A 22029-nucleotide genomic window follows, 5' to 3' on the forward strand; every position below is an offset into this window, starting at 1 on the left:
AGAAGCAACGCGACGGGTATGCAAAAGAACTCAAAGAAGCTACCTATATCTCTCGCGCGACCCTCGACGTGTAGCACTAGCTATCTTGACAGAAGCGAAAATAGCAACACTCAGAGAGATGGCGGTCAAACATGCATCTGCATTAGGCCCGATCCGGTCCAAGCGCAAGTCATTTCTTTTCGCATCAGGTGGAATTAGATTGAATGTTGTTGCGATTGCTGACCATCCTGCAACTGCCGGAACAACTAATGTATCGGCCATTCCAAAGCAATATTCGAATGGAAGGTTTGAAGTTGACGACAGGGCGAATGTTAAAGAGAGAGAGTACAACTCTAGAAGACGATGCCGGCGGCCGGACCCAAAGCACGGCAATGTTAAAAGAACGAATCTGTAGATCGCATGTGCAAATATCCAAGATTTGCTGACGGCAGTGAAAACGAACAGATCATCATGAAGAGCAATTGTCTTCCATCCAGCGTTGCGCCCTTGTTGGACGATCCAAATGAACAGGGCAGCGCAGGTGACCTTGCTACACATTCCCCGAAGCGTGCCGTCTGTGGGAGTTCCAACCATCATGCCAATGTTGCCATACACCGCGAAATTCACGTAAGTGGTAAATGCTGATAGAAATCTAGTCTGAATGGGGCGACTTGCAACAAGAAATGCCAGGACAGAGCCGAGTCCGAGAGGAAGCAAACACATGGTTTTTGTCATTTCCCCAACAGTAGATGTTCTGTCGAATGCGACGATAGTTGTGCTAACTCCAAGAACTATGAACAGAAGGAGTCTACGGTTTCGAATAGCACACTCATAGACGGCAATGAGTATGATTGTGAGCCATGTGTTGAATGGTATATCAATGTATGCATCAAGCACTGCATATGGTCGTGAGAAAGCCATGAGATCGGCCATATCGCTCGTGTGGAATGCAGATCTACTCCTACTCAAGAGAGGGTTGCGCGGATGACGAGGATAGTAACGAGCAAAGAAACAATGCAAGACCAGACGCGGCTTGAGGCAGTGAGATTTGGGCCTGGGCGACCACAATTAGTTTCCGGAAACCCACACTCACACCGCCTAGGAAACTTGATGCGCCAAATTTGTAAAGCGCGCTAGCTACCCACGCGTTATGACGGTTAAATTTTGGCGTGGGTCTTATAAGCAGGCATCTTACGTGAGAGGAGGATATCAACATCTTGACGCGCAACCGAATACGCGCCCAATAAACAGGCTGATCGCTTTTCTCGAGACGTGCTAGTCCGAGTTCGCTACTTTGCGTAACGTTAAGGAAAGCTGCATAATTAAGCATTATAGTAAACAATGTATTCGTCTTACGTGATGAATAGTGGTATAGGTTTATGGTCCGCAGAGTAATACAGTCAGTGATTGCAGTAAAATAAAAAGATCTAGGTCATATTGTATTGCGTTACTCCATACGGTAAGAAGCGGACACTAATGCTCAAAGCAAAGATGTATCCAAACCTTTGAGGGGGCTTTACATCCAGGGTATCTCGATGCCAAAAGCATCTGCAACAACCATCGACGAGACGATACATCCTTCCAGCAAAACCATTCCATCCCAGCACCAACCCCCTACTAACCAGACTCCTTGGTCCCCGTTTCTCCATTGAGTAGTTCTTTTCTTCTCCTGCTGTACTTGGGGTCCTGAGGTTCTGCGGTTGAAGATATTGTTGATTATCTCCCGACTCTGTGGTGTACGTAGCACACGGGTAAAGGTTGCACATTGTTTTGTTTTAGCAGGGTCGATGACAGAAACTGGGCACGTCGTGACGAGTAAGCCTGATGGCTGTACATGGATCGACTCCGTTTGAGGATCAGCCTGCGCAAAAGTCCTCATGTAAATGATCTGCGCATCGGAGCCCTTCATCAAAGTTTTGGTGTTTGATGAATGTAGGATATCGGTGCCAGTCAATGGTCCAATTGTAGTCTCGTCGGAATGAACGACACTCTGAACGGAAATCGTCGGAATCTGTGACATTTCATATTGCAATGGTTTGAAGATTGCCTGCACCACATTCGGTGCCACGGCCAGAACAACCCTGTCGAATAAAGCTTCTGAAGTATCGGATCTGGAGTTGTCCGACGAATGTTTCCAGCGGACTCTGATTCCTTGCGCTTGGGGCTCCACTGAAACCACCTTAGTCGACTTTCGTATTTGTAAGCCTTGCGACAGCTTCCTCTCGACCTCGTTGACACCACCGCAGACGGTATAGTGCTGATCACCGTTGGTCTTCCTCTTGTAATCAATCAGGTCCTGTGCTGGGAATTCCAAGAGTGCCTCGTGAGGGCATGTCGCCACGCTAGAGAACAATGGTAGGAGATAGCTTGAGACGAAGTATTTTGGGAGGTGGATTCTCCGGACATATGACCTCAGGGACTCGCAGGGGATGATTCGCGTGGCGGGACGGGGTGGCACAAGGTAACAACATATTGTAAACCATGCGTACCACACAATCAGGTACCCGATTTCCCACAGGTGACTTATGGGGTCCACTGTCTGGGGCCGTATTGGAAATAGTACGTGGTTGTTAGAAGAATGTATAAACTTCAAACGCTCTTGGGACTTTTGAGACGTGCATTTCTTAGATGCAATGCTTGAGAACCCAAATAGAAATTTCTGAGGCTGGTAGTCGACTTGCAGAAAATTATACATGGCCATCAGGTTGCTGTAGAATCCACCTGCGAACGCACGCATTGGAAGATCAATACGATCGACATTTCCAGTCTCAGGATTCGGGACAGACAGCGAACTAGAGTCGAGAGACAAGCGCTCCCCCTAAGGCACACCCTTAGCATATCATTTCATATCGGAAACAAATCATTTTGGAGTTTTACAAGTTCAAAAATTTCGACATTGTATCGATGCTCGGGGTCCCGATTCAACAGGTATGCGGTTACTAATCCAGCCATGCCGGACCCAACGACTGCTACTCGGCACTTGACACTCGCTTCTTTCTCCATACTGGCTGCAACAGAGCCACAATGCGGCTCAAGACGGAAGCCTAAGGAACTGCAAGACTGACGTGAGATTGCTGTCCAGGACGCTTCCGAGAGTCTATTTTGATGAAGGCAGTTGGGCGGGCGAAAGAACGAGCGGGGCTGTGCATAAAACAGCCGAGGATACAGTTTGGACTGTATGTTGTTCCGTAGTACTACTGGATAAAACTTAAACCGGTTCTCTCCGGGGATCGTCAGACACTATGAAACGACCAGGATGACGCTAAGTCAAGATTTGTTGTGAGACCAACCGCATGAAGCTAGGCAGAAGGTAGCTAGGAAAGGTGTATTGTTAACCACGCACTAATACGGAAGTAGAAGCAAAGGATATACATAGTAGTTATACTCCGTATGTGAACACTACTATGTCTATTGAGAACCTTGAGACATGATTATATCGCCTTTCCTTTCCGCAGTACTTACGCCACTATACGTAACATTTTTCTATGCCAGGTGGGGCTCTCCTGTTGTAGCTGCCGCCGCTTTTAACAGGCTCGGCTCAACTGAGTAAAATTCAGTCCGGGAAGCCGACTCATTTGTCATGTGATGATCAGTGATTTGTTATTAGTAAAAAAGGTCACGTGTTTATAGCGAATACAGACCGATCGCACCACGTCTTAGATACGATACCGTTACCCATATCGTCCCATTAAGGGAATCTCCTTTTTGGTAAAGCGGTATCTTGACTTACTCATAGATCAAGTATCCTAATGTGATTATCGTAAATCTCAATTGCGATTCGAAAGTGCTAATGAGAAACTTACGTAGCCAAGCGCAAGACCGCCTTTGCAAGGGGCCAGGCCGTAAAGGTAAATCAACTGAGGAAAATCAATATGCGGGACTCGAAACTGAAGGCTTTTTAACGATGACTGTACTTTCGACGGCGTAGTCAACGGTGTTGACAAGTAGAATTCTTCTATCCTAGACCGGGGTGAGAGTGATTGGTTTGCCACAAGCTCGCATTGGTCGCGAGCGCAACTGAAAGAGGGTATCTTGTAGATTTGTGTCCTTTGGCTATATTCGTGCAGAGCGTTCTGAGACCCATTTCCTCCTTAGAATTTTGGAAGGTGAAAGGTCAATAATTACCCGACGGATCCATTGATTTGGGTTTTCTCATTGCAGCTGCGAGCCAGTATTAATCTGCCGGCGCATCATTCCTTTTCCGTAGCCACATGGTCAGGTTTGATCCATTGCGGGGGAAAGCTGGGGAAGCGAAGCTTGCCCGGTACCTCATGTGCGGAGAACAGATCTCAGAGACTTAAAAACCAAGTTGATGGGTTTTCACATTGAAAGACCTCGGCGTAGCTGCCGCGTATAGGTACACCGATTCGTGCCATCATGCTCAAGTGCCCGAAAGGTCGGAATACCAAAAGACGGCCCAGCGGGACAGCGCGATTCATCGCATGTAAGGCTCGACTTTCGGATGGCACCGTAGAGAGGCGAAGTAGTTCCTAGCCTTCCGTAGAACCCTAATGACTGTTTTACAAAACATGTTATTTTATTTTATTCATGGCTGACTTCTCTCTTTACTTTTGACGGCGATATGATCTGGTGGCTTGTCTTCCTGGGCAGGGTGTAGTAATCTCCAGAAGATGTACAGTTCTACTCATTGCAAGTTTAATGACCCTTAAAGCCGTCGTCCCGATGCATGCGTTCCTTACCGTTTCTGGTTATTTTTCGAAGCAACTATAATGCCAGCAAGGGGTTGCATCGCAAGTCGATCGATCTCTTCTGATGCGGTTATAGATTTTGCCGGTGCACACTTGGTCCACTGCCACGCTTCACATCGACGAATTAGAGCGTATCAAATTATATTGGAGCGGGTATCTTGGCGGAGTATAATGTTGCACGATATACTCTTGGATAACAATCGCAATCGCCTCGTATGCGGGCATACCGTCTTTCTGTATGACTATGATCCCCAAGGGAGCGCGTTGTAGATTACCACACGGAGCCAAATTGAGTCAGTTTCTTCGGAACCCCCTAGGAAGAACGCTGCAATGACATCTAGTTAATGGGAAGCTTAGGTATGTGACTGGCGTTATGCTGCACACTGACCAGATTTGCCATCTACGACATTATTGAGCCTCAGCACGGACTCTAATGGGAAGACCTCAATCTCTTAACATCACTTGACTTACTAGGCTCACTGCTTTGACATTTAATGGAGGGTAAAAACTCTCCGCGGACCTACGTTCATTTTGAGCATCATGCTGTTCTGTTGCTCGGTTCATTTCAGTTTGATTAATTCTTGTCAATTGTCACATGAAGAAATTATTTATCCGATGATTCTACATAAATTCTGAATTCTGTCACTCGTCTTTCTTTTTGAGCAGGGTCTTTTCTTTGCCATTCGAGAAGCGAGTGACCTGTTGCCCTTACCCACAATTGAAATTGAAGCCACGCTTCTAAGTTACCCATCATGTTGGTAGCCTTTTACACAATCATCATCGGTTTACTGTGCGTGAGCTCCGCCTCCGCTCAAACCACCTTTGGCACGTCTCAGAAACAAGTCTGGATCCCCCCAGCTACTGAGTACACGCTCTATGATTACTCAGGCAGCGGTGTCCTGACATCCATGTGGTTCGGCGGAAGCTGGACAGACTGGGATCAAACTCTAATCAACATCTATGTTGATGGAGAAAGCAGCCCCAGTATATCTTTTGAACTATACCTCGGTCACGGCATTGGTTACGGGGACCAGACTGCCCCGTGGGGAACAGCTCGCATCGGTTTGACGAGTACACCTTCGGGCATATATAACACATATCGAATCCCTTTCGGATCCCGAATCGTCGTAACAGTGAAAATGCCACCTTCAGTAACATCGAATCAAGCCTTCTGGTGGATCCTTCGAGGGGAAACAAACTATCCCATTACGTTCAACGGATATACACTGCCATCCACAGCCCGATTACAACTACAGAAACAAAACAATATTCTCGTTCAACCGCTCGATTTATTCACGATGGCAGAAGTCAGTGGCAAATATGGAATGCTCTATCAGGTGACGATGGCCGCCAATAGCAGCAGTTTCAGTTTCTTAGAAGGCCAATTCCGCGCGTACATTGATGGTGCAACAAACCCATTATATCTGTCATCGGGCACGGAAGACTACTTCCTTGGGTCTTACTATTTCAATGACGGGATTTATCATCTCCCTGTCGCCGGTTGCACGCATTTCGTCAACAACCAAGCGTTTTCGGGTTACCGATTCCATGAAGAGGATCCGATATTTTTCAGCAACGCACTGACACTGCAAGGTCGGTGTGGGGAAGAAGCAGACAATTATGTCTTTGGGCCTTCACCTCCCGCAGCTACTACTTTCACCACATACGCCTGGGTGTATACTTGGTAAGAGGCTGAAGAAGCTTGGCTCGCGACGCATGAAGTTGGGAGAATGACTTTTTCTTACTTTGAGAATGGATGGATACGCACGCTCGTTCAGGCGGCGATCTATGAGGACTCCCCATGTATGTATCTCTTCATTCGGGATCGCTCCCCAACTTCTTGCCCCGAGGAAAATACCCGCGGTAAAATACAAGGTCCTGTTTACGTTCTTTGCAGTAATCACAAGACTAGGTAATATCAATATAAATCGATGAGTATATTGTTAATTTCTTAGGACTACGTGTAGCAGGTCACGGACCACTCAAGATTACCGTAGTGGCTTKTTGCGGAAGCTGTGTTGGAGGAACTACTCTGATTCAATTAACCTTGAACCGCCCCTGTAATTTAGTCACAAGTGGAGGCTAACTATCATCCTCTATAAAGAGAATTGGTTTTCCCGCGTGCCATCAAAGCAATGTCGCTGCCTCCTACCTCCGTATATTTTACCATCTCACCCTCACCTTTCAATTTTTGTTAGAATATCCAGAACCTGTTTTTATCACAAGGCGCATCAAGAATATTCACCACATCCTTAGGCAATTTAGATGATTGACTACAAGACTCAGGAAGTGAATTCTTTTCTCATTCTCTCCCGAGTGCGACCAGAAAATGGCTTCCCCACCACCAGCTTCACAAAGCGAACAGACTAAGAAAACGTTTCCGCCTCGAACTAGGAGAGCCTGTGATCAATGTAGATTAGCACGGGCTCGATGTAATGGCAGCGCTCCGTGGTATGCCTGGCCTCACTCATCCCGTTTGGAGTATATCTTAGATGGCGGTTTGAGTTTTCTGTTCTTTCCCTTTCGTCCCCCAATTTTCCCAACATCGAAATTCAAAGACTGACTTCGTGTCACATAGCACTCGATGCCAAGGTATGATTATGAACTTTTCATTTGAACAGTAATTACCATCAATTTCTTGAACCAATGCTAAGTTCCTGCCTATTGAATCTCGGGCGCGTCGGTCCAAAAGAATATTTTCGCTCCTGTACATACGAGCGGAAACCTAAATCTCGAGGCCGGCCCCGTGGAAAGATTTCCGGGCAAAGTCCTCATGAGCGTCCTTTTCCTGGCCCTGATTCTATAGGGACAGCGCATATCATAGCTCCTATTCCAACTCCTGCGTCTGTTAAAACACATGGCTCTCGATCGCCCACAGAGACATCTCCCGTCGAGCAAGATTCTCAGAACTCTGTCCAAAGCAGTGTCGCCTGGATAAATGATTCGTTCGTGCCATCCTCAAATTCTTCGACAAATCAAGTCAGCCAGATGATCGAAGTCACCGGCATGTGGCCCGGAAATGACACCTTAGGGCATTCCCAACTATGTGATTCCTCGTTAAATATTCCTGATTTCCCATTGCCCCAAGATTCAATGGCTCAGTATTCAATCTGTGAAGTAGATGCAATTTCTGCTTATCCCCGGTCGGCCCAGGAGGATTCAGCCAGTGAATATATCGAATTCTCAGATGTCTCAGATGGATCTTCTTGCGGGTCATGTTCGGTATATCCGTACACGATCCTGCGACCAATCTTACCGTCTATCAGCCATATCATTTCGCCATATGAGGCGTCTAAGTTGCTTGATTATTTCTTCAACGACTTTGACCTCACCAGTCTCTGGACCCGCTCTCCGTATAATTTGGCAACAATCTTCCGCAAAGAATCGATCCTACGCCTTCAGGAGCCTCGCCCAACTTCCCCTGCGCTGCTTGTCGCATTTTTGTTTGTGGCTGCCCAAACTTGCGACCAAACCGTCTTTCTTAATCGCAACATCCTTAGGGAGAATATATGTGACGAACTACTAGCAATAACTGTAACCCTTCTGGGTGATGCGGCGCCCGAAGTCAATTCTTCAAGGCTTCCCGATCTCTCGCGGAATACTCGGAGTGGTTTGTCCCTGGGTATCCCAGCTGCCCCTCACTCTGATACAGCGACTTCACTTCCACCCTCAAGCTCCGGTCACAAGCTCAACAGCGATGGTCCAAATAGCAATCTCAATGTAGACCAAATCGTTGCTTGCATGCTATGCGGGATAGTTCTTTCCGGCAGTGATCTCAAATTTGACTGCTTAATGTGGTTCGAGAAGGCTAGAGTAATGTCATTTATCCTCGAACTGAATCGAGAGGTAGACGATCATCTTTCAGCACAGGAAGGTGTATCTCAGAATCTCCGTGAGATGATCTCTCATGAAGAACGAAAGGAAGAGCGAAGAAGAACTTGGTGGCTACTTTACGCCATGGACCGACATCTAGCTTTATGCTACAATGTGCCGCTCCAGATATTGGATACCAGATGCCAAATTTATCAACCTTTGGAGGACGAAAAGTGGCGAAATCTGGAGCTCCACTTGAGTGATGCGCGATCTCCACGGCGCCCTTTTGGTCCCCCATCTACGATTAGCGGGACGAGTTTCTTTGGATTCTTTTTACCGTGCATGGTAGTTCTTGGCGATATCATCGAACTGCATCACCTTCGCCTCAACCCTCGATATTCATCTCTTGACAATGAATCATTTGAAAAGCTTATTGAGAGTGCGTTGCAACAGCTGGTATCGTCAATTACCTGTTTTTCTGCTGGTAACCAAGCTATCGATGTCACAGAAGCTTCACCGGTGCTACTGAACAAGCAAAGCGATTCCAACGTAATCCAGGCCGTCACAGCATACAGCACCTTTCTTGTGAACGTGCTGGCCATTCTGGCCTATGGGGAGTGGGACGTTATCGCCATGCTTCATCCAGATTTCTCGAAGCTGCATGGCACTCGCCTTGCCCAGCTTTCCCATTACACTAGCCTCGCCTCCCAGGCAACAGAAGACATTCTCGAGTGCGACCCTGAATTGACATTTATGCCGTACTTACTGGGGATTTACATTCTTCAGGCGGGATATGCTGTTCTTGCAGTTGCGGAGAGAACCGACGATCCTGCAGGCAGTGCGAGTTGCAAAGGTCTCGAAACTTTCATCCGGGTGCATGAGTCGTGTATTGCGACCCTCGATACGAAATATCAGGTTCGTTCAACGTCAATTGTCCTTCGTTGCTTCCTATCACTCTATCCCCTTCTTACGGGTACTACGTTCTCTGGGGGGCCTCGAAGCTGATTCAAACCAGAGGAATTTCCGCAAAGCCTTACGAGGCACACTCAATGTTCTGAAAGGGAGAAATACTGGGCCTGTAGCAGAATACCAGGCGCGACGGCAGGAAATTTTGTCGTCACATCGATGGAATCTGGATGGCAATGGCTTGCTTATATAATTACAAAGGCTGAGGTATAGCTACCTGAAAGCTCTCCTCGGTGATGGCGATGGGAATTCCCTTCCTCCGTATTTGCTGGGGCTTTCCAGGTCCAACCGCTGGAGACTTTGCGTTTGCAAGGTCTAAGGTCCATACAGAACTTGCCTTCGGCTTTCTCCCTTCGTCTTCTTCTTTGTCTCTCAGAGATTTGTTTCGTTTTAGATTGACCAGATTGGCTTKTTCTATCTTCTGCTTCCAGTGTGCCTGGCGTTCCAACGCCATCAGGTGCATGTGATTCAATTTCATTTACCTTTTGGCTGTCGTCATTAAGTATTTTCATGAAGAATTTTTCCTTAGCTGGGTCTCCCATTATCAGCTTGGGCTTGGAATCATATATACTGTTACACAAAGCGGAAGGCGACCAACATACAACGACGCTGAGCTAACGCATACAGGTTGAAGATGGAATAGTAACTGAGCCGAATCTATTTTCACAAGTAATAACATAACTAGGAATTATCTGAAATATGGATTTTTTGATTTTCTTTAGCGATCTTCTGGGATCTCAAGATTTTGATTATAGTCTGCGATCCCTTGGGGTCAAACTTGTTGTCTTTGCGAATTATACTCTGTGTTTTGAGCTGTTGGGTTCACCTGAAAAGAAAATTGATTGCGCATTCGTGACTCATTTCACGACCATCTCATTTTGAGATCAAATCCAATCGGTCAGTCAATTTTGAAGATATTGCTGCTTTAGAATATATTTCTCCGATGATTGGATAAGCAAGCCTTGGGATGCAAATTTCTGCATACCATTCATTAGTTTGCATCTACGGTAAATACAGTAGCGAATCACAAGCTCAAAAATTCCCCTAGCAATTAACCGCGGGCATTTAAAATTCGGCAAATTCCACGGTGAGTAATTCAACCTATATTCCGGAACGCTGGCAACCGTAACGTGTAACGTGAAAGAAGCACCTGGGAAAAGATTCGTATTGAATAGCCTGTATGAAAAGGCGACAATTCAGCCACATTTGCTTTGAATTAATTCTCTTCCACTCAACTAGCTTATTTGCCTGTATATCACACATACCACGTAGACCATACTGCCCAATTTGAGTGAGACATCAGCTCCACCCTTCAGTGATATTCTCCAAATAGTTGAAAATTTCAGAATAATACTGTGTTTTCTCATGACCTTAACTTCTTGGAGCACTTTAGATGTGTGTAGCACTATAAATCTGGAAAAGTCTAGCCGAACCTAATAAGAAACGAGCCTGGTTTTTTTATAACATTCTTTTCTTTTCAAGATCTAATTCCTCCTGTCTTTGTCTGCAAGTACTGCCGTTGGTATCGATAGTTCTAGTCGTCCCTATCACTCAACATGAAAGAAATCAAGGCCTGTGAACTTGTGAATATCATTCCAATTCTACTCCTGGGAGGAAACGGATTCAACGAGCAGATCAATCCAGATTCCCGGAGTCTGTTAGTTCGACTTATCATCAAAAGAGCCTTTGAGCTTAGATTTCGCTGTTTTGACACGTCTCCTTACTATCGCCCATCGGATGAGCTTATCGGAGACGCACTTTCGCAACCCAGTATCACCGAGAGGTCCGCTTGCGACGAGTATATACTGACAACATAAATTGGGAGCACCAGGGCAACAAAATTAGATTATTCGCCGGCGTGGATTGAGTATTCAATCCGGAGATCTCTGCAGAGGTTGCAAACTTCATATCTTGATGTCGTTTTCTGTCACGATGTTGAATTCGTCACCGAGGATGAAGTCGTAGGTGCTCTCAAGTCGCTTTTCAGGTTACTCACCCAAGGAATTGTCTGATATGTGGGGATCTCAGGCTATTGTCTTGAGACTCTTGTTACCATTGAGAAGGCAATGACGCGATAGACCATGATCTGGACCCCAGATACAGTTTGGAAATACCGTGTTAATCGCATCATTCTCTTGCCACTACGCGAAGAGTCGGGAAAAATCCGAGCTTAACCCGCATACAGGTTGAGAGGGAACTTAATGAAATGTACTCGCATATTATGTGATTAAATTGAATGTCAGCGTGACATCGGAACACCTGTCGAGCGTTTCTAGGATACAACACAGCAAGAATTAATAGGACTTCTCTAATTAATCTAATCTCTTAAAGCTCTAAAATGCTTTTTACTCTCAAATTATCTAGCTATTCTACCGATTCAAGAAAACTAAGCTCTTGAAATCATGCTTTCAATAAGGAAAGTTTTATGCAAATTTCTATGCCGCTCTAATAGTCTACCGGCATCAAATGCAAAAATAGCGTCAATCACAGCAGAATCACAACAGATTTTACTTCGTGTTGACTAAACCGGTTTCACTTCACAGATGTCATCTCATTTCCACAACACATCGAATGCAATCACCACTCTTCGTATGCTCAAAGGCACTATCTATAGTCGCAAGTGACTCCTTGTGTGTGATAAACTCGTCCACTTTGAGCTTACCATCTAGGTAGTTATTAACCAGACCAGGCAGCTGAGTGCGACCCTTGATACCACCAAATGCACACCCCTTCCACACACGTCCAGTCACCAACTGGAAGGCTGTGATAAGGTTAGCCTGTAGTAAGAAGCAGATTAAGAGATGAGCTTACGTCGAGTGGAGATCTCCTGACCCGCGGCCGCAACACCAATGATGATACTCTGTCCCCAACCCTTATGGCAAGCCCCAAGTGCGGCACGCATGACACCGGTATTTCCAGTACAGTCAAAGGTATAATCGAGGCCACCATTGGTGATCTTAACCAGGTGTTCTTGAATTGTCTCACCTGAGCCTGACAGCTTAGAGGAATCAATAAACTCAGTAGCACCAAAATTGTAGCCCCAGATCTTTTTCCTGTCATTAATATCAACTGCAATAATTCTACCAGCCTTGTTCTTCACAGCGCCTTGGATGACAGATAGACCAATGCAGCCTATACCAAAGACAGCCACAGTAGACCCTTCCTCAATTTGAGCAGTCTGGACAGCTGCACCATAACCCGTCGTTATCCCACAGCCTAGTAAGCAGGAGCGGTCGGTGGGAATTCTCGGAGTCACAGCGACAACCGAAATATCAGCGACAACAGTATATTGAGAGAAGGTAGAGGTACCCATATAGTGAAAGATACTCTTGCCGCGGGCCTTAAATCGTGGGGTACCATCAGGCATGGTTCCCCTACCCTGTGTATCACGGATCTTGCCACAGAGATTGGTTTTACCGGATTTGCAAAATTTGCATTCACGGCATTCGGGGGTGCTGTAATAGTCTGTGAGAAGAATATATGGCATGGATCAATATAATGCCATGCAATATTGGACGTACTAGAGAGCTATCACATTATCTCCAGGCTTGACGGAGGTCACGGCTACGCCAACTGATTCGACTATACCAGCGCCCTCATGTCCCAGGATGACGGGGAAAACACCCTCAGGATCCTTGCCAGACAAAGTATAGGCATCTGACCCAAGGTTAATAACCATATGCCTCCTTTATTGACTTCTTTTGCATAATAGCAGGAACTGGAAATGAGGCTTACCAGTATGGCAGACACCGGTGTGGTGTATCTCGATGCGCACTTCATGAGCCTTGGGCGGAGCGACCTCAACATCCTCGACTGACAAAGGTTCACCGGGAGCCCAAGCAATTGCAGCCTATGAATTGATATTTTGTCCTTTTAGCCTTTTGATATATTGAGGATGAGGTGCCGTCGGCTAACAGCATAAATTACCGCGGCCTAGACCTTGGACCATAACAAAATTAACTCCGAAAATCTTACCTTGCAATTGATGATCTAGCAAACGTCCGAGTTAGATTGATTAACACAATGGAATAGAACGAAAATCATGGATAGCTAGTTACCTTTCCTACTATGCTAGCCATACTGAGCGGTGTATGATCGATTAACGACAGGGACAGAACAGAGTCCCAGGGGTGGGATTTTTTGGGTTTGAAAGTGAATGAAACAAACAGATTTTAGCACGGCATTACGAATAAGCAGGAAGAATGTATCGTGATTTAAATGCAAAAGCAGAAGCCTCTCTTGGCGAGCAAAGTACTTGTTATACTGTGACGGACGGTGAAAAGATAGATAGGGCTAGGTCTAGGAAGGACCAGTTTCGCCACTCCGGCCCGTGGAAACTGCATACCCCGGACAAAGGGCTAGGATGACGAAGTACCGGGCTGATTTAGTTAGAAGCTGCGTATCTGGCCTAGGTTTTGCATTATTTGTAATCGAGTTTTGTGATTCTGACTATTTTCTAATCTCGAAGCACGCCGCAGTCCTGTTTCGAAACGCCGTCCCCACTATCCCCTCAATCGGCCACTCGCGAATATAAGACCATGGACGGCTTCGATGCAGTGTCTTCAAGGTCTCTGATTGGCCAATGCGATCGGAAGACGAAGATAAGTCCTTGAGCGAACGAATCATACAGGCGACGGGCCTCTACAGGCTCAAAATCTACTGTGATCATGCTACTAGTCTTCTACTATAAGCCACTCGGATTCGGAGTAGCATATTTATCTCGTAAATTTAGTCGAGAGCTTTGGACAGTAAAAGTCAAGGGAAACGGGAGCAGGGCCATACAGTGAATAGGTGAGATCTTCCGCTTAGGTTGGAAGTTACAGGAAGTATATTCAAATTTTCATTTATCTTTAATCAAACGCGGGCCTTATATTGATATGTATATACGGTGACGAAAGCTTTGGATGCGGCGTACCCACAAGTCACATATTTTCAGATGAAGCAGTGGTATATCAGTAGAATTATACAGGGAAAAAACAACCAAAATAGACAGTATGAATCTTCTGAGCGGCTGTGTGAGGCTGGAAAGTCAGCCAAAGATAAGCAGTACACCTCATGAATTCAAGGTTAGTACCCGGACTCATCTCCTCGAACGACATCGGCCAGGGGAGGACTCATGAGCGGATAACCCGACAGGGGGAAATCTCCCTCAAGGACGGTAGGCGGCATAGAGAGCCAGATTGACTGGATTCGCTTCGCAACGTCCAAGAAGTCGCGTTGCAAGTCTTGGTACTTGGGGACGAGAAGTTTGCCATCTCTCTTCTTCATCTTCCCGTCAACCATGACGTGCTTGACGTCTCCTACACTAGCATGTAGTATTACAGCGGCAACTGGGTCGTGCCACCCGAGCATTCCCGGACTCGAACCATCCCAGACGACTACATCAGCAGCGGCACCCACTGAAAGCACACCTAAGTCAGGTCTGCGAAGTGCCAGTCCTCCGTTCCTCGTGGCCAGCAAGAAAGCTTGGTCAACGGACATTGGATTCTTTGTAGGTAGCTCGTAGTTCTGAGCAAGCCATCGGTAAAAAGTCATACGCACGTACTGCAACCAAATGCGTGCCTGGGTGAGAATGTCCGTAGAGTATGTGAAGTGCGTATCGATCCCCAAGGAGGCCTGATCCTGGATCATGTGGCTGAAAGGGTGATCTTGACCGTAGAGCATCTCAGATTCGGGGGTAATCGATATGTACTGGTTTGTCTCCCTAAGCAGTCTTGCCCCCGCCGGCGATAAGAAGCCAGCGTGCGAGAATACAATTGGAACAGAACTATTGAGAAACCCCAGTGAATGAAGATCTTCAGGTGAGTTGATAACTGCACACAATATCAGAGACTATCAGAGATGACTAGAAAGCGTTACGGAAAGAAAAGGACACTTACTACCCCACAGGCCTTGAAGTGAGTGCGTTGTGACGACTGAGACATTATAATCACTAGTTCCTCCTGGTCAGAGTAAATTAGACTGAATACGTGGGACGTACACTTACTTGGCGAGCTGAATGATGCTTTCCGTCTGTTGAGCGCTCCCAGGATTGAAAGCGTCATAAGCAATACCAAGAGAGCTCACTTGGCCGCTGAACCGATCGCTATCTGCAAGTTCTCGAAACTTTGCCAGTTGCTCCTCGAAAGGAAAGTTGGACACATTATGGAAGGCAAAGCACCAAAACACACGTGCACCGCTGTCGATGGAGGCTTGGACGCCAGCATCGGTGGTGGCATTAGACCAGGTGTGGTGGGCGTGGTCCAAAGTTGTGGTGACTCCCGCATTGATAGCCTCGTACAGACCAGTCAACTGGCTAAGATAGACATCATCGGCAGTCCAAATACCGCCAGCGGCGAATTCCCCGTAACGATTGAAATACTCAGCAAGCGTGGTGTTTGAGCCGATAGTCCGGTATGCTGTCTGCCAGCCGTGGCGGTGCGTGTCGATGAAGCCTGGAGTCAGGATGTCTCCAGTGGCATCTACTATCTCTGTACCAGGTGGTAAAGGCTTATCATAAGCGCCCTCCGAGATTGCATTGATGATGCCGTCAGATATCAGCAGCGAACCACCTCGGATAATATCCAGGTCCTGCTTCATGTCATTAAACGCGATGATCGTTCCATTTCTAAAGAGCGTTGACCCATTTTGCGTAGCTGCGGCGGGACTCAGAATAGCGGCAAAGAAAGCTGAGATGCTCAACAGAAGTCCAGTGGGCCGGGCCATATTTCTGAGCTTAATTATAACGAGCAGGGTTGAATCTGTTCCGTGGTTTCAGGATATATTCTGTTTCCGAGGATAGATACAATACCACTAATCACAAGAAGAGCGCAGACACTTATATATCTAATCCCATAACTTAGCATTCTGAAAAGTGATCTACCAGCCCATGGTTCAGCTTGCCGACCAGCCGTATTGATCTCTGGTCCATTCCGTGGCCAGGGGCCTCGGAGGCTTCGCATCGTAAGCCATCGGAAGTGTCGGAGGAGGAGTTTCTAGGCTTAAGGTATGAGAAGAAGTTGTACGGATCAGCATTGTACTGACTGTTAATGGTGGGCCCGGGATTTTGTATCGACCATCACCACCAGCCAATGGATCTGTGATGATTTTAATCCCGTCCCCATAAAAGCGGGACGGTAGTATACAACAGTACCACCCGAGCGATACTTAACATCACCTGTCTGGTAGGATGGTCTATGACCAAGGATAGTCCGTGTTGCCTAACACCTGATTGCCAAGCACTTTATCTATGTCTATGTTATCAAAAATATGCAGATCGAAATATTCATTCAGTATATAGCTAGTTCAGGAGAAAAAATTGGGTATCTTCCTTGTCCCATACATGTATAATAGATCGTAGCTAAACTATTGACTTGAATAGGTGAGTAAGTAGGTAGGCTTAATGTGAGTATCAACCACAAGTTGCACATATAGTTCAACAAATGCACCAAGCCAATCTCATGTGCCTTGTCTACTTAGGTTTTTATATAGATTTTCTCGGACTATTGAACAAAGCTTTCAGTACATGCTGTTTGAGTTATCGACAGTATGAGTTAGCGGTAGACTATTCGGCGCGTGATGGTAATGACCCGAGAGGTACAAGGACTCAGGATCCTTTCACTATGCAACTAGACTGCCACTTCTGCAATGTTTCTGCAGCCTTGAGATGAATAAGCGAAACGAGACACCTTCAAGCATTGGCACAAACTCAGCGTAGACTAACGAGACCTGAAGATTAGCCACTCGAAAGGTAGCTCCGTCATTTTCCCAATGTTCTCAATTCTGCATGTCAAAAGGCAATGATCACAATGGCCTTTGAACAGCAATGGTGTCCTGGGCGGCGGGTTTCCTTGTCACTGTCGTCGAGCGGTTCATGACGTCCCCCTCGAATAATGCTCAACAATATTGCCAGAACAATCGAACCTTTACAATGCACGAAAAAAGTGTTTTACCTGGGAAGTGACTTCTGCAGACGTCGGGATCCATTCAATCCGATATTTCTGTCATCTTTGATTCCAGCAATGATCTCCCTGCTCAAGAGACCGACTCGACCATGGCAGCATAACACCGCCTTGTTTCCGGACCCAGACCCAGCGCCGGGAGTGGAGGAAGGAGCATATTCGGAAAGACGTTGATAACCAACATGAGTACAGCCTGCACACAACCATTCTGAGATTCCCATGATACGATGCGCAACGTATCACTTCAGAAACACAAATGTGTGAGTTATGGAGTCCGTGTATGATTGCCATGCACCTTTCGGATTAGATCTTGTGTGATGTTAATGGTTTACTTCTCATCTCCTTACAGAATTCAACTTACCCAAAAGGATAGAACCGAAGTTCCAAAACCTTGCTACTCTTTTCAAGGTGAGATTTAACAAATCAAACTCTAGTCCTGTAAGCGATGACACTGCATCCTCTCTCTTTGAATTTAGAGCGACCCGTAGATTTATCGCAGCAGGCCCGACCACCAGACATGCAATGAAAGGATTATGCAGGCCAATGTACCTAGGATTCCAGCTTCGAACAGCAGCAAAGACTTGTTCCGTATTAGACTGATAATCTGTTGTGCGAACTTGAAACTGGGATCCCGCAGCCAAAGGGGCGAGAAGGCGGTTGCTAGAGCTTGAGATTGGTCTAGATGCCGCTCTAGCATTGATAAATCGGCAAAAAATAAATGCCCTATGAATTAATCATTGTCAGAGGCCAGACACGACTGATTTTTGATGGTTGAGAGGCCCTACCCCTGCAGCATAATATGTGTTGAGACGACCCAATTGCTTCTTCGATACGTGAGTTCAGTAAATGAAAGAGATGGCTTTAAGTCTAATGAGGCAGGAAGCAGCATGGCAAAGCATGTCAGAGCAGCTTCTAGTTGATCGACCTCTTGGGGTAAGTGTGCCTTTGTATGCAGCAAATCATGTGCACAGAGTAGAAGGAAATTCGCCACTAAATACCAAGAGCGGGGATCCTGATTCTGTGAGTTTTCCAGAGTGCGCCAGGCGTGTGTTGGTCTGGGGTCGATGATGGCCGATTCCACTGGAATATTAGAGAACCATGCTTCATCAGATACTGACAGCATGACTTGAATGTTTTTTTTATCAATAGTTGGCCGGCGACACGCAATAGCAGCGGCAAACGCATCGAGTTCCCAGATACACCACCACGCTCGACGCCGTTCTTCTTGCATGGACCATTCTTCCGGAAGGCCCATCTGTGCCTGAACAATCTCACTATCCTCGTCGAGTTTATCGAGTTCCAATTCATACGCAAGTCGCGAGCATGTGCCGATCAAAAGCCAGCCCTGAGAATCTGGTTCGGTAGCATAGAGATAAAATGCAAGAGTTATAAGCCCCTGCAAGTACACCAACGTGGGGGCCTTCAACCGAGGAATGGAAGCTTCGTAGATTGCTTTAGCCCTCTGGGCAAACTGTTCCCCGCGATGCTGGCATGGAGTGCCGGCAAAATAGGGACCGTGAGAAAAACGGGCGGCCACTGCAAACATCGCATTCAGTAAAAGGGCCACCTCCCAGCCTAGACCATGATAGCTTGAGCTCGTTCCTACAGTGTCTGTAGCGAATTGACTCTTGAAACGAGGACGATGAAGCAAAGGTAAGAATGACTGAACCCTATCGAACCAAAGATCAACTCTACATTGAGAAGAGTCAGGAACGCACGTAGGTAAAATGGGCAGAATGAAGCCGGCTTACAGCTCATCTAGCAAAGTAGGCGGCAAGTCTCTGAAGGTATCCTGTTCAAGGATGTCACTAACGTTCTGCGGTTGCGGCGCTTGTACAATCAAATAATCAGTGAGCGGCTGCGTAAACTGTTAATGTGCTGTATGATGCGCAACACCATCATCGTGAGGCAAGTTATAATAAGCGTGAGGAGTTTCCGGAGCATCTGGTCGCTGATTGGTCTGGGAGGAAGGTAGCTGAAAATCCAGGTCAAAAAAGGGAAGACCATAAGTAAAATCCGAATCCCAGATTTCCGGACCGAGCCCTTCCAGTGGGTTCAACGAGAAGTGCAGAGGCCCGCGCGAAGCGTCTGTATCATTGGACATATTGATCAGAGGAGGCTGTGAAACGAGCTGATTGATGGCTGGAGACAACATGCCATTGTTACCGTCCACAGTTAGGTCTGTTGCATGATAGTTGGCAATCGTTGTATCTAAATCATGTGGCACAAGCCGTCAGTCGTACATGTCAAGAATATGCAAATTCTGGAGAAACAGACCATTTTGCTGGGGCGTCCGATGTTTCGGGTTGTCATCTTGACTCGTGGTATCTGATCTGCGGGAGCGGGGCTTCCGCTGCAAAGGGTATACACAGGAGGTCCCGGTCCGCTGACAGAGTGAACAGATTGGTAGCATCATATCACCTAGTGTGTGGTCAGCCCGCCTGCTTCATATTGAACAGTGGCGGTGACTCCCGGCACGCGAAAGATAAGACCACAAACACTTTGTCTTTTTCCTATATATTATTTAGTATGATTTGAGTCTCTTGCAGTAAAGACAAACGAAAAAAGGTCCTACCGGCTGCATGCGCCGCATGCCCGCTTTCCGTGGGTGCCGTGCCAGGGCAAAGCCGGAATCTGCGATACAAGATTACTCATTGTAGCTCTTCAATGCCAGCGAGCTTGTTCCTAGAGCTGATTGCACATAGAAGTGTCGAAATTTCGCTGACTGAGGTAAATATAGCGCCAAGGCGTACCCATCTTCGGAATTGGGATGGACCTCTGATTAGTAAGGTCATCCGTCAATCGCCACCCGAAGTTAGCGGCACCGATCTACAAAGCAAAAGACAATTGAAAACATTAGCACTATGCTATATGGCCAGAGCAGGATAATGGATGATCTGCTGATGCATGTCAATCTGGTAATCTCAATATATCTGCAACTCAGTGGACATCAGTTCTATGACCAGATACAAAGTGCTGGTTCGCCCACGTGATCCGCTGCCGGAAATGATTCTCGCCGTGTAGAGCTCGCCGGGTCTCAGTTAATCGACGTCAAAAGAAAGAAAATCAAATTCTTAATCTACTTTACTTAGTCGACTGATATATGGAAGGTATCCCCGGTAAAAGACAACCCCTGGCGGAATGACGACCAGAATCAATTGATGCCATCTATTCTTACTTCAATAGAGAACTCACAAAAATAGATGGGATTATTTTACGACTATCCCGAATATGATAACTATAGCGCATATATCCACTTGCCTGCTCTCATTAGATAGCGAGTTCTCACGAAACTGTTGCTCTCAATACTGCTGTTACGCTCTTAACTACTGGCATGCGCCACACGATATAAGGAACAACCAGGAAAGGATGATTTGAGGAAGATCACCGAACTCAATGCCACGTTGAGTGGACTATAAGAGTCACGTAACTGATAGAACACCTCCGGCCATACTTCGGCGTGGCATTCCTCCTTTGGCTCGGTAGCCTCGGGCCGAAGGTGGATGATCTGTGACGACGCGGAGAATTCTATGCATTTTTGATTGAGTTGCTGGACCGTCGAACTATTCACGGTCTTGGAAAGTGGAATGTCCGGAGCAGCATAGAGGGATTTAATATTGACCAGGGTTTCTACATATATCGGGAAGTTCAGTTAACGAAGAGGGGCCGTCTTAACAAAATTTAAAAGTTCCTTCGGGCCTTCGGACCTTGCCATCACAAAGTATCCGACGGCTAATAAATGACGACTTGGGAAACTCCTCTTCAAGTACGGTACCATGACGCATTAGGCGTATTGACTGCGTGAAGCGCTGTGCATTTTGAGAAGCAAGACCGTAAGCTGTCTCGTGTCCCTTAAATGCAACGTTGATATCATTAGTATACTCTTTGCAGCTTCAGCGTAATCACTCGACTTTCACCACTTCGCTGCTTCTCACTCAGCATCCATGACGATTCCTATTGTGGATTCCCATGTCCATATCTTCCCTGAATCTCACTTGCACACACTCACCTGGTATGACCCTGGACATCCTCTTGCGTCACAGCATTCTGTTGAAGAGTACCTTGGCGCAGCATTGCCGCAAAGCATCCACTCTGAGCCTACTGAGAAAACATATTTGCGCGGATTCATCTTTATAGAAACGGACCGAATTTCCTCCGTGAGTAAGGATGAACCCGGGAAAGGATGGCTCCATGCACTTGATGAAATTTCTTTTGTGGCAAGAATCATATCAGGTACCCCGATCAAAGGGGAGGGACATCGGTCTTTTGACAACGAGCTGTGCCTTGGTTTCGTCTCGTGGGCCCCTATTCCCGGGGGTTCTTCTTTGCTGGAAGATTACTTTACCCTAGTTCAGCAGCGGCTTGAGACTGAACGTGTATCAGACCGGCTTTGTGGCGTCCGATACTTGGTGCAGAATCAGCCGTTAGGTGTGATGCTCCAGCCTGACTTCATTGATGGGGTCAGGTGGTTAGGGATGCAGGGACTCGCGTTCGACTTGACTATTGATACACGAACAAGAGGTTTAGTTCAGTTGCAAGAAGCTCTTAGGATGATACAAATGGTCTACGAGAATGTTGAATTACAAAATCAGACGGTCATAATTTTAGGTAGGTCTGCTGCA

The 22029-nt window shown here is 46.6% G+C and overlaps 3 protein-coding genes across 3 annotated transcripts; 1 reads left to right on the top strand and 2 right to left on the bottom strand.

Annotated features, from left to right (window-relative positions):
• Nucleotides 1-1495: 1495 nt before the first annotated feature.
• BHQ10_004104 (uncharacterized protein) lies at nucleotides 1496-2982 on the bottom strand (the record flags this gene model as incomplete). Its single annotated transcript, XM_040876435.1, has 2 exons — nucleotides 1496-2797; nucleotides 2857-2982. 2 exons carry the CDS (start codon nucleotides 2980-2982, stop codon nucleotides 1496-1498), a joined length of 1428 nt encoding a protein of 475 aa, XP_040732608.1.
• Nucleotides 2983-5440: 2458 nt separating this feature from the next.
• BHQ10_004105 (uncharacterized protein) lies at nucleotides 5441-9660 on the top strand (the record flags this gene model as incomplete). The annotated part of the gene is made up of 3 exons (XM_040876436.1): nucleotides 5441-6372; nucleotides 7955-9416; nucleotides 9517-9660. The coding sequence occupies 3 exons, from the start codon at nucleotides 5441-5443 to the stop codon at nucleotides 9658-9660; spliced, it is 2538 nt and encodes an 845-aa protein (XP_040732609.1).
• Nucleotides 9661-12013: 2353 nt separating this feature from the next.
• BHQ10_004106 (uncharacterized protein) lies at nucleotides 12014-19511 on the bottom strand (the record flags this gene model as incomplete). The annotated part of the gene is made up of 2 exons (XM_040872575.1): nucleotides 12014-12228; nucleotides 19509-19511. Coding segments are annotated over 2 exons (218 nt in total), but the record flags the coding sequence as incomplete, so codon positions are not given.
• Between the last annotated feature and the right edge of the window lie 2518 nt (nucleotides 19512-22029).

The sequence above is a fragment of the Talaromyces amestolkiae genome (assembly GCF_001896365.1).
Source record: "Talaromyces amestolkiae strain CIB chromosome Unknown scaffold7.1, whole genome shotgun sequence".
Taxonomy (NCBI): domain Eukaryota; kingdom Fungi; phylum Ascomycota; class Eurotiomycetes; order Eurotiales; family Trichocomaceae; genus Talaromyces; species Talaromyces amestolkiae.